General features: G+C 39.9%; 1 protein-coding gene across 1 annotated transcript in view; it reads right to left on the bottom strand.

Annotated features, from left to right (window-relative positions):
- Window positions 1–12,433, bottom strand: part of si (sucrase-isomaltase (alpha-glucosidase)) — a 59,576-nt gene extending 47,143 nt beyond the window's left edge. Inside the window, exons 1-12 of the mRNA XM_044032108.1 lie at window positions 12,354–12,433; window positions 10,980–11,103; window positions 10,091–10,176; window positions 9,815–9,935; window positions 8,242–8,351; window positions 7,833–7,984; window positions 4,911–5,082; window positions 4,136–4,235; window positions 3,518–3,630; window positions 3,303–3,428; window positions 962–1,093; window positions 74–193 (exon numbers count right to left, since the gene is read on the bottom strand). Coding sequence (XP_043888043.1) covers window positions 74–193; window positions 962–1,093; window positions 3,303–3,428; window positions 3,518–3,630; window positions 4,136–4,235; window positions 4,911–5,082; window positions 7,833–7,984; window positions 8,242–8,351; window positions 9,815–9,935; window positions 10,091–10,176; window positions 10,980–11,103 — 1,356 coding nt within the window. The 5' untranslated portion in view covers window positions 12,354–12,433. The remainder of the gene's footprint in view (window positions 1–73; window positions 194–961; window positions 1,094–3,302; window positions 3,429–3,517; window positions 3,631–4,135; window positions 4,236–4,910; window positions 5,083–7,832; window positions 7,985–8,241; window positions 8,352–9,814; window positions 9,936–10,090; window positions 10,177–10,979; window positions 11,104–12,353) is intronic.
- Between the last annotated feature and the right edge of the window lie 381 nt (window positions 12,434–12,814).

The raw sequence follows: 12,814 nt of genomic DNA, 5'->3' as shown, positions 1-12,814 counted from the left end.
TTACTATTGGCAGTTTTTTTTCAGCATCGATGTTCAGCTGTGCTTCTGAAACTTGAAACCAAATACAACTCACCTCTCCCAACAGAGGTGTTTTCCCATCGGAGTCAAAGACCCAGGCCTTCTTCTCAGTCCCACGGTCATATGAGTCATATGAAGCATTTCCTACTCGCTTACTGGTGGCCACTGCAGGGTCCTGGGGACAAATGAATATACATATTAATACAGTGTGTAATAACATATATTGTATTTCAAATGTACTTTTGGTGAACAGTAATTTGCTGAATTTATTGCTGGGTTAGGGATGGGTTTCAATTTGTCATGGACCACAAGGTGCAGTGGCTGGGTTGTAGATTCAGTTTGAGTGAGTGCATATGAATAGTCATACAGATGATATTATTCCGCTCGCTTCATCATGCACTGGGATGGTTTGCAGCTAATTATGAAACAGCTTGGATGAAAGTCAGCACCTCCAACTCTGAGGCCATAGTTTAATTTGGATGTGACAGTGAGCATCTAGCTAATCACTGCTCCCCTTAAGGTGATTCAGGCATCTCTAAATTAGGATATTTACTTGAGTACCTTTCATGTGAGGTCTTCCTGCGTATATCTTACTACATTCCAGAGTAGACCCTGAATACACAGAGACTATATACTGTATCTCATCTGACCTGGTAATGGTCTTTCAAGTGGAAATGGAAAATGTTGCAGAGGAGAGGGACATCAGGATTACCTTGCTTGACCTGCTGCCAGCACAGCTACAGTAAATTGGCACCAGATGTGTTGCAGAAGACGGATGTATGGAGGGATGACTATGTAACCCAACATCACACCAACATTTGGCTTGTAAATGTGAGAGGATGAAACCCCAAAATAGAAGGTACATTACCAGAAGCTGTTTTGTAGCAGAGTTTGCGATCGGTCAAGTTGTTAAAGCACTACATAAAAATGACGTGTTTCTTACCAGGATGAGGATGTATCTTTGACCCTTCTCATGGAGGTAGTCGGCAAACTGAGGCAGCTCCTTGAACTTGACCTTGTCATAGGTGAAGTCTTTCTTATCCTCCATGTAGTCTATGTCAGTGTACTGGATGTCCTGCATAGGGTCAAAACATGCTGTTGAACTGGCGGAACTTGTGTTCTTGTACTCATACAGTTGTGTATTTCTAATGTATTTCAGGGACAAAAGTAATGTAAAATGCTCTTGAGTACATATCGCTGTACGCTGAGATTATCTTTTGCTATATAGAGAATGCTACATTTACAGCACAAGTTATTAAACTTAATTTTCGATAGATGTTCAAAACTTAATTCCAGATGCTAAGACACTGTCATTACTTCCATGCATTAAAATCACATTTGCATCTAAATTCAAAATTACCGCTAATACCTCTTAAATGTATACACTCATGCTTCTTCTTCTGCCCTCATCTTTGACACAACCACTCAGACTTAAGCATCTGTGGTATGGCTTGAATGTATCCTCCCAGTATAGTGCATCTGTTAATGTGCTACTAAACCTTAGGAGTATAAGGCAAATGTTAACAAGTTCTTCTATTTTCTGCCAGGATGTGACTTCATGCTTGTTCTTTTGCTGTCATTCTGCCAAAATCTTCGACATGTCGACGGAGCAGATGGTTGCAAAGGCCCTGCCAGATTCTTCCTCTAATGGTAATCAGTTCCAGACATATTAGAGGAAATGTGATAATGCCCTCTGTGGTCTATCTAATGGTTATCAAATATGTCCCCGAGTATAGCAGGAGGGGGAGCGGCTGCACACTAATGTCTTTGAATGTGAAACAGAGACTGGAGATTATATATTGAAATATTATGATGGGTTGGAAATTTGTTTGTATTTGATTTTCAGATAAGACCGAGTTCAAACGGAGTCTTTTATTGGTGCATTGGTGAACTGTGATACAGTTCATTTGTTTTATGGGGGGCATTAAAAGATTAGGAATTTACCTCAGTAATTACCGTAAAAAAAAAAGTCCATCAAACATTAGTTGTCTTTGTGAAAGGGAGCTCTTACAGTTACCATCGGTACGCCCAGATTAGATTATCTATGATTATGTGTTCGACATTGTTTTTCATCGCCTCAGTGGCACGCATATCATGTCGCATGTCACGGACCCTGGTATACTCAGGGTCCTGTGTTTTCTGACTTCACCATCGGGTGGTGGTACAAGTCTGGACTCAGGGAATAGGACGCATTCCCACCAACGAAGAAGAGAACGATGTTACAGCTCCCTCGGACACATCTGGTTCGAGCTGCTCGTCAGCTAAAAGGTCTGTCAGGCAGGTTTTATTTCTGCTTGGTGAGCGGGGCTTAATAATCCACCGGTGGAGTGGAAATTCAGTTCGCACATGCACTGTCCACGCGCACCCAACGCGCTCTGTGCGATCTTTAATCTGGGCTGCACAATGCACGTTAGGTCCGTTCACGCTGAGTATGGAAGTACACCAGGGGCCTTAAGGTCCATTCCCAAATAAATATCAAACAGAACTGTAATTTCTCAAGTTTTGGAATATTAAATTCTTTTTTTTCTGTAATACATTCAGATCAAGATGAATGAGATAATGAAAGGAACTCAGCCGATTGGTCTCACTCAGCACTAACATTCAGTGGCGCTTGAAAAATAGTGGTTGTGAGATTGAACCTATGGAGCCCAGCAGACTCTCCGTTATTTGACAGAAAGCTAGATTACCCCGTCTAAGAGAAAGGCCATCCCTATCACTCTGAATGTCTGTTGAACCCCTGCTTCAACCTTCATATCACGCCTTCACAGGTAGTCTCGTGTTGAAAGCTCTTGCCTTTGGAAACACAGTAGTGTGTGATTGGTTCACATTCTAACAAGGCTTGCATATCGTGATCTATTGATTTCTTCTCTACTGGTCTCCCTTTTTTTTCTTTACCCCAATACACATTTGCATGGCAACAAAAACCAATTACTGACCTAATTTATCATGATAAATTGTCATGATATTCATGTTTTTGTCCTTTTTATTTCGCAGATACGATTATGTGATAATGATCTCCTGCTGCTGATACTTTAGATTGGTTTTGTCACACTGTCTCGAGCACAGGATCATATGCCTGCTTTGCAACAAGTAAAGGAATGAGAATAAAAATACATACTCAAAATTAACAATTGGAGACTGGCAATTTGTAAGTGTAAATTAAACCTGATGATCCTGATATCACTTTAAGACGGGCTTTAAGAGTAATTTCAGACGTGCTTCCTGCAACAAACAGCCCAAAAATAAACGGCAGGATAAAGAGGAGCACGTAGAATGGCGCTTACGTATGGGAGGCTCACAGCACGGTTCCTCTCCACTGTTTTCTTGACCTCACTCAGGCTTCCGTAGTCCCACCGAGAAATCTGGAATCCCAGTGACCAGTAGGGAGGAATGACAGGTCTGCCAATGAGCTGGAACAATTTGAACCGATTGTTAATGACTGTACTATTCCAAAATATCCACGCCCTGCATTTTGTTTTGCCTTTAAGACATTCTTTACCTCAAGAAACTCCTGCACCACTTGTTCTGGTGTGTCCCCAAAGAGAATGTAGAAGTCGAGGATTCCTCCGATTGTCCTGTATGTCACAGCTGGAGCAGGCATCAGGGTCACCTCTGCACAAAAGATACAAAAAGGTATATATATATATATTTATATATATTAAAAAAAACAACCCAAAATTTCTTCTCAGACTATCTGCAGAAACGTGTATTTTGAATATCACTTTTATTCTTCTGAGGACTTTTTCTCCACACGTAAACCAACAAACCATCAATATATCAGTCAAAACAATTCACGAGAGGCAAGAGAAGCCTTTGTGCGGGAAGACTGTAAACATGAGCAGGTAAAACATGTCGGTGAGCATTCCCAGTGCTTTCAGTCATTTCCTTTTATAGAATAGAATGCTTATACAATATTCTCTTTGATTTGTCAGTTGGTCCATTTGTGTACAAGAATGACACCTGCCTGAAAACCTTTGTACAATTCTGAAACGGTTTTCTTTTCCTGATGTTTCATGGCCCTGTTGACATTATGTGCATCATGCTATATGCTTTATGTTCAGTCTCCATAATTGTGCGTGCACACACGACCAGCATGTGTTTGTGTGTTCATCTTTACCCATAGCATTGCTGTTCATGAGGAAGACCCCGAATGACTTTCCACTCTCATCTTCCAGGCAAAGGAAGAAGGGATAGTGTCCGTAGAGGTTATGTGTTCCCTACAGGGAAGGTGGAGAGATGGTGATAGGTGGAAGTGAGAGAAGAGAAGTAGTAGACATATTGAATCTGAGGGAGTGACTTCACAGCCTAGTCAGCTTATAAGACATTTAATCATAAACCCTTTGGGGAGAGATGATACACATGTAGGGACCTCATGTAAACATGCCAGATACACAACATGCTTACACACACTCAAGTAGGCGGTCAACCGTTACACACACACATTTTGTCAGGTTTAACAATGAAGAAGAAACTGAAAACATAGTCAGATGCATTGATTGATCCCAAAACTGGGAAGCGATTGTGTTACAGCAGCACAGTGTGAGGCACTTGACAAACTATTAATATAAGAAATGGAAGTTGCATCATAGAGAAAGACATTTGATATGTGTAACTTCAACTTCTCTGTGTTTATTTCATGTAACATGCATGTGCACATACACTGACAGCCACTGCGAAACTGTTTCAAGCGTTACGGCAGAACATTGAAGGTGTCCAGTTTTAAAAGAAGTTCATTCAATATTCAATAATTCTGCATGATTTAATAGCTTAACCAAGTTCAAAAAAAACCTGCACTGATCAGCCACAATAGTGAACTGTTTTGACTTTAATCAACTAATATACAGCTGATCGCTGTATATCTGTGGAAACAGCAAGTATAATGTACTTCTCACCCCGTTCGGGAAAGCGTCTCGGGTGAAGATGGGCCAAGTCCTCCAGTCTGTCCTGTGGCGATAGTTTTGGTGCACATGTTCTCCTAGACCATAAATATTATGGGAAGGAAGCCGAGCAGAAATTTGCAGGTACTGGTCTGCAAACACCAGAGGAGCCATCGTAGTGTCAAACCTGGATGCATTGTAAAAACAACAACAAACAAACAAACCACAAACACACACACACACACACACAGGTCACCACCACTGGGGAGTGAAAATGCAGGCTGATGTGAGAGACACAACAAAGATATGTGCAAAAGTAAAGGATAGCGAGAGAACAGGCAAATGTGACAGACATATTGAGGAAGGTGAGAGTGACATGCAGGGAGATATGGAGAGTGGGAGTGGGAATGAGATGGACTTCTGCAGAAATTGAGTTGAAATGTAGAAAGTAAAAAGAAGAACACTGGGGAGAAGACAGACCATGGCATCAGCTTCTAATGAGGCTGCTCTGGGTAACATATATTCACCTTTAAAATAAGACGTGTGCTAAATGAAATACTGAGCCTAGCTGATTCAGCTGCCATGACAAAGATAATACATATGTATATATAGATATATATATCTATATATATATATAGATATATATATGTAGACAAAATATACAAATGGAGGCAGTAAATGGAGTAAATATACTGAACTTTCTTTCAATTGGCATGATGCATGAACACAGACAAACACCCTAACAAAATAAAACTTTTTTTTTTTTAATTCATGATTTAAATATAACGTGTGATAGGGAGAATGTGTTCAGTCACCATGTCTGTTTACAAGTGCAAGAAGATAACACCTAAAAGACCAGGAGGTTGTAGTTTAACCTGACCAGTTAAAGAACAGAAAGATTATGACCAGGCTGATCATTCCTGTTATCAACAAGACGTGGATCTGGTGCGGCTTTTACAATATGATCGGCAACAGCTGCAGGTGTTCATGTGCAGCACAGATTTAGCATTACATTAAAGTAGAACCATATTCCTGGATTGGGTCGGATTTCTCTGTTCAAACCTGACCAGAACCCAGGATATTATGCTGTTAATGTAAGCCGAACTGAGTTGTGTTCTACCCTAAATGCTGGTGCTACCATGGTTTCTTTGCTTAACAGATGCATGCAGTGGAAAATCATCAGCCAATGAGCACATGGATGTGAAATTAAAATGTGTTTGGCACCACACACTTACTTCATATGGCACTGCTAATGTGACTGAACTCCACCTGAATCCAAGTACAGTTTCAAAATATTTGTCCATGAGCCATGAAATGCTAATGCACAATCAGTCGCAAATGGCAGACATGAGTTCCTTTTAATTTCTTTCTTTAGACGTGGGTTCTGTTCTGTTGTGTTCAATTATAAGTAGCACGTAGAGAAGAATGCTAAAACGGCTCTGTATTCACCTGTCACGGCTTAGTAATTATTTTCCAGTAATGGGTTACTTTGATACGGCTTTTTAAAGATAATTAAACCATTATTATGTCTGCAAATATAATTTTTTTTCTAAAATAAACAAACAAAGGTCCTGTATTCATCACAAGACTATTACACTACAAAAAAGAAGCTTGGTCACCTGCGTGACCAGTAAATAAATGTTGTGACAATGACAATGCCGTGTAAGTGGAAAGAAGTTGAATTTTTACTGATAACTAATCGGCCATTAATCTTTGACCACTAATCTTCAAGGCAATCTCACTGCTTGAGGTTGAAGGTCGTGCAGTGTTGAGAAAGACGACTGACCTACTTCATATACCTGTAAATGATGTAAGTTAGCGAGGCATGTCAAAGGTTTTCCATGTGCTGTAACAATGTTATATATACTGTGTTATGCTCTAGCTTTACTGTCAAATAAACATATACAACACTGAAATGCACAGACTTATAATACGTAGATATGTGCGTGTTGGGTCGTGTCGACGCAATGAGTGCAATGGTACACCTATGGTGTTTATAGCTGTTTTATTGCATTTAAGTTTAGTCTCCGGACCTTGACAAGTGCCACGTTTTAATAGCTACTTCGAGTGTGTGTGTGTGTGTGTGTGTGTGTGAGTGTGAGATTACTAAGATTACTGCAAGATGCTGTGGGAGCTGGTGGCACTGACTTCGTCAGTGGAATGACGTACTGTACACACAATCTGTGGCCAACACCGACTGCAGTGTCTGCATCATAATATTTGTAAGAATCTTGTGCTAAAATTCACAACAGTAGTCAGCTTAAACGAACACTTCACTGATTTGCATTGATCTTTGTATTAGAATAGGGGTAGCATTTTTAAAAAAACGTCAGTTTCCCCTGAGTCGAGAAATATCTTCATTCTTTTCTTTGTTACGTGCCCCACACTTGGTCCGAGCCTTGAAGCTGCGACGCTAATTCCGCACTTTTTAGACCCACTCGGGGGAGGGGGGGGCGGGACCTCATTCTCAGAATGTAAACAGTGTCCGCCATCTTTGCTAACAGTTACGCTAACAGGACTAAGTGTCACTGGTGGGCACGTAACAAAGAAAACAATGAAGATATTTCTCAATTTAAACAAACTGAGGTTTGGAAGCACAAAAACACAACCCCTACTCTAGTAATACAAAGCTAAATGCAAATGGGCGTAAAGTTTTCCTTTAAATTCTTGTTTTAACTAAATAAGGAGTACCTTTATGGCCTCTCCAGTTCAAACTATAGTACTATTGGCAGCATGTGAAGTATATCACAATAGATTCTAAAAATGTTCTTCGTTCTTTCTTCATGAATAATAGTAATGTAATTAGTTTTGAATACGCAGGTTTAGTTTATAGTTTTTAGCCTGTTGTCTTATGCGTTTGCTTCAACATTCACATGGTGGGATAATAGATAATATGGTGCGGCCAAAATATGTGGAACATGCACAGTAAGCACTCACAGGACTTTGTTGTTCTCCTTCCTACGCACAGTTAGGCCAAAGGGCTTGTGTGAGATCTCCAGAGTGTTGCTGATGGGGCTGGACGGGTCACTCTTGAGGCGGCTGACGTGCTCATGGGGGACCTCGAACCTCTCACTGTGGGCATCGGAGATCTGTGGGAAAGGACGCGATCACAGGCAGTGTGAGGGTGTCTCACGTTCATGTTCCTACTTTGTTGTGCACATCGCTATTTTTGTCCAGTTTTTGTTCTGTACAGTAGTTTGGTTCAACATGCTGTGGTTTAAAGAAAAATCTGTTTTTGACTCACACTTTCCTCCGTCGGAATGTGTGTGTCCACGTGTGTGTGAGAGAGAGAGAGAGAGAGAGAGGGGGAAATGGAGACTGAGAGATGGTGTCTGTCGGTGTGTACCTTAAATCTGAGTCGATTGCTTGACTGCATTTCTGCGTGAAATGACAGCTCCTGTATATCAGCCCCAAATAAAGAAGGAGAGGCCATTCTCTTCAGCTGGGCTTTCATCACTGCAAGTCAAACACATGATGAGAGACGGCTAAAGGTTATACTTCACATTTAACTACTCAACTACCAAATGTGACACAAAATAGTACAGCAGTGCTTCTGTAGCACTGTATTAGAACTGATCATTTTCTGGTTATTCTTCTATTTCAGTCAATTTATTACTGTTTCTTCTAGATTTCTTTTTAGCAGTTTAATTAAATAAGGGCCTTTAAAATAAGAGCTGCTCAAGGCACGAGTTTAGTCGGGTGAAAGGGTTTAAATCAACATTTTGAGAGATTTATTTCGTCAAGTTCTTAGGCTTGATGAGATCAGTGCCATTCATATAAACATTTGCAAGTATGTGTGTCCGTCTAAATGAAATAGAATCTGCCAAACAATTTCCAGTAAGTTATGTGGTGTGCTTTCTTCCATTAATCCTTATTGGAGAAAAGAAGGAGGACATGTTGTGATTTTTCAGAGGATTTCAGATTGTGCTTATTATTCTTTTCTAAGACTAGGCACAGTGCCATTATTGAGTAGTTTCCTAGCAGCCTCACGTTGATAGCATGACTCTACAAATGTGACTTTTATATTCAGATGCACACCTGTTCGGCTAATCTAACAATTTTTCTGTGCCGATATTAAACAGGAGGATGTTCTAATCCCATTGTTTCCTACTGATATCCAAGCTGGGTGAGCCCTGCACCCACAGCACTAATTATTCTGTCAACATGAGCAGAAGCATTAAAAGATAAAGCACTTTATCATAATATGACAAATATTTATTCTCTACAATGATGAGTGAATTGCAACAATAAAAACGGCAATTCTCAGCCTGAGGACTCCATAAATTCACCAGCATTTAAACACGTTTGTATTTTCACGTGAGCCATTCACCAGTGTGATCAAAGGAGGAAATATGCTCGCACAGCTCGGTTGCTTCGAGGTAAATGTTGTTCATTTACGTCGTAGCCTTGAGCAATACCATGGCAGAAATGTGGTCTTATATTTGACAATTAAACTTGTATTAAAGGGGCCCTTGTTGGAAAAAAAACTACAATGTTCCACTCAGTCGAAGCATTTGGCACTTTTACAGTTTAAAAAGCCCCCACTATATTTTTATAATGTTTTTAAAATAGCTTTCATGCTATTCCAATAATGTGGCTGGAAATCATGTAGTTCACACTTGTTCAATGTCTCTTCGCGCCTTTACACTCTAACTTGAGTTCACATAAGGGAGTGAAATCAAGCAGAAAATGGAAAACCCTGCATGGTGCAAAGTCAATCATGTTTTCTGATATGCCATCCATGTCATAGTTCATAGAAAACTGTGCCTTCGGCGGAGTGAGTGAAGAGGGAAATGTGATGTGAAGAAGACGGACACACTGAAGGAATGTGGAGCGGCTGGAATTAGAAAATAAGCTTAATAGAAAGCCACACATTTCCACTGGTCAGTGAGCACATGAGTGAGCAAACGGGGATTTACCATAAGGATTTCGCTGTTCAACTGATTCTGCTGTGTACCCGTGGTTGGTCGGGAAGAAACACCAGGGAACGTTCCTCTCTTCCAGTGGGTTCCAGCAACATCCACGCTGTTCACATTTTAACTGTTGAAGTGAACGGTTGTTGATGTTAATCATGTCATCGTCCACATCATTTATTGTCATCCCTGCTTCTACAAAGTGAGACCTCTTCATCTCCTGAACTTTGCCTTTGTCCACAAACATAAAATTGCACCTTTGGAACCAATAGTCATTTATACCTTTGAGGCTCCACCATCAGAGAAACAGTCTACTCTTTCAGCCACGGGGATCTTGGGGCACTCTGCAATGAACGGCTTTGGAGGTTCTGCCAAAAAAAAAAAACACGGAAGAAATATTTAGTCCTCCACACACAACACAAAATATTAAACTTTTACATCACAGTATTTAGTGAACAACTGAAGATGAGTGTAACATAGACGTATTACTTCAACAATGTGTCATCAGAGCCTGTAACAAGCATCAGGTATCAAAATGAAAAAGAGCAATTGTAGTTATTGGTTTCTAAACGATACGTCTCTTGATTATTACTCACAAAGATGCACGTACCCGTCTGACCTGACATGAGTGCATCACACATTAACTCATAAGCGGTTCCCTTTCTTTAGATATGAGCTGATATTTATAATTGTAAATAGAATGGAAAAGAAAGGGAGGGACACGAAGAGAAGAGAGAGAGGAAATAAGGGACTGCAGAGGGCAGAGTGATTGCAGCATTGGTTGAAGACGGCCTTTGATATTATCTTTTGTTGTTAATGTATCATGCGTCTGAAAATGATCCTTCACTGAAGCTGGTCACCGTCCCATCTTTGTTTAAACCCTTTAATACTTGTACCGCTGCAAATTATGGTTTGTGATGTAAATATCACCTCACTCTAAAGAGAGTTAATTGTATATTGAGGTCATTTATTAATTTAATTAGCCACTGTCCCCCAATACGCATAATGGCAATACCACACAGGCTTTTCTGAGTTTTTGAATTTACTAGATTGTTTTGGGTTTTTTTTCTATTTGATTCTTGGATTATTTTTAATGGAATCGGATGTAATTGATTAAATCTAGGTATGTTTTCATATTAGAGAGCAAAAATCGGGTTATGTGTTCACCTACCTTCATCTTTAATGACCCCAGGGTGTCCAGTGGCGAACAGAACTACGAAAGCAGTGGCTACGATAAACATCAGCGTGAACAGGACCATCAGGGTCACCTCCAACCCTGAGAACTTTCTCCCCATCTAACAAAACAAAACAAAAAAAAAAACACCAACATCATTTACTCTCATTAAATGCACAGAGTTTACTAAAGGCAAGGTCTTTTAGATCTCTCAGATAAGCACCTGCTTACTGAGGAAGTTGAAATATAAGATCTGACAGATACACAAATATTGTCCTTCTAATGACCTTGAATTCTGTAGAGAACACTAAACACAGCAAACTAATTCATGGGAAAAAATGTGAAAAAAAAAAAAAACATGACAAAAACCGAGCCAGATGTAGTATTTACAGAGGAACCCATTATGTCATTGGAGCAATTAGGCTTCACACCAATGTACAAAAAACAATGTAAGTGAGTGTGTCAATTTGGGTGAATGAGAGGCTTATAGCCATCCTGTTTAATGTGCTGTGAAGAGCAGGCGAGGGCAAAAAGAGCTACATTGGGCCAAACTTGTGCATGGCCCGTGTTTTCGCAACCCACTGCACATTTTTAGAAAAAAAGGACACTGCAAAGCACTTGCAGACATGCTTTAAAACACACTGGACACACCTTTAAGTCCTCTCCAATTCAGTTGAGCCTCAAAATAGCTTCCACTCATAGCAGCGTGTCATTTTACATTTCCCAGACAGAAATGAGGCATGCACACACTCACGCACATGCACGCACACACACACACACACACACACACTGGCAGCATCACCATTTGGGGGCAATTTATGATGGCACTGATGAAGTTCCCATGAGGACAGGCAGTTTATAATATTATCTGGTATTTCATTTGGTCTTTTATTTAAAACATTTTAGTTACCTGGTTGCTTTGAGACATATCCTTATGTCCCCTGTAATGTTTAGGACTGGCCATAAAAGTATGGACCAACAAAAATTGAAATTCAACTGTCTGAATCCAAAGCTTAAAGTGCTGAATTGCAATTTACAGATTATGGATGACGTGCTCTGACTCTACACGGATAATTATTATTATTGCAAAATTTGGTCACGATCCATGTTAGTCACATGATTGTGAGACATTTGAAAGTGCATCATTCAAATGTAAAATGTACAATGCTTCAATATACGATTTAAGAAAATGCAAAAAATTTTGCAATTTGTAATGCAAAAATAATTTTGAATGTCAAAATGAGTTATTAAATGATCCAGTTACTGAGTGTCATCATAATGGTATAATCTGTTTACTCACTGTTCAGTACAAGTACAAATGAATGCTAAAATCAAATTTGTGAGTTGAAAAGCCTGTAACTCAAGTCTTACCTTAGCTCTGTCCTATCACCAAGTCAAAGTTCTTCTGAATCAAGAGAGGAAGGATCTTGTAATATAATGGATGTGTTGTGGCCATAGGGACTAACCACTCCTTTACTGCTCGAGTTGTGTTAGTATGTGTTTTACAGTCTCAGCATGAGGCCCGTAAAGCCATAAATAGTCAGATAAGCATGAACTGTTAGAAATGTAGCCCAAATATCAGCTTGTTAACAAGCAATCCTCCTATCAAGTTTTTCATCACACTGTCCATGACCATAGTGTGTTATTGTTTTATATTAGCTGTGACTCGGCAACGGTAATCTTTGTGGCACTGTGAACACATCAGCACTTGTGACTCACTTGCACACATGGAAGTGTTTACTTGATTAGAACAGGAACACTCCCCTGAACATCTGGTTATGATATACAGTGCATCTGGAAAGTATTCGCCTTTTCCACATTTTGTTATGTTA

Source organism: Solea senegalensis, linkage group LG8 (assembly GCF_019176455.1).
Source record: "Solea senegalensis isolate Sse05_10M linkage group LG8, IFAPA_SoseM_1, whole genome shotgun sequence".
In the NCBI taxonomy this organism is placed as follows: Eukaryota; Metazoa; Chordata; class Actinopteri; order Pleuronectiformes; family Soleidae; genus Solea; species Solea senegalensis.
This window is presented reverse-complemented; position numbering and strand designations above follow the sequence as displayed.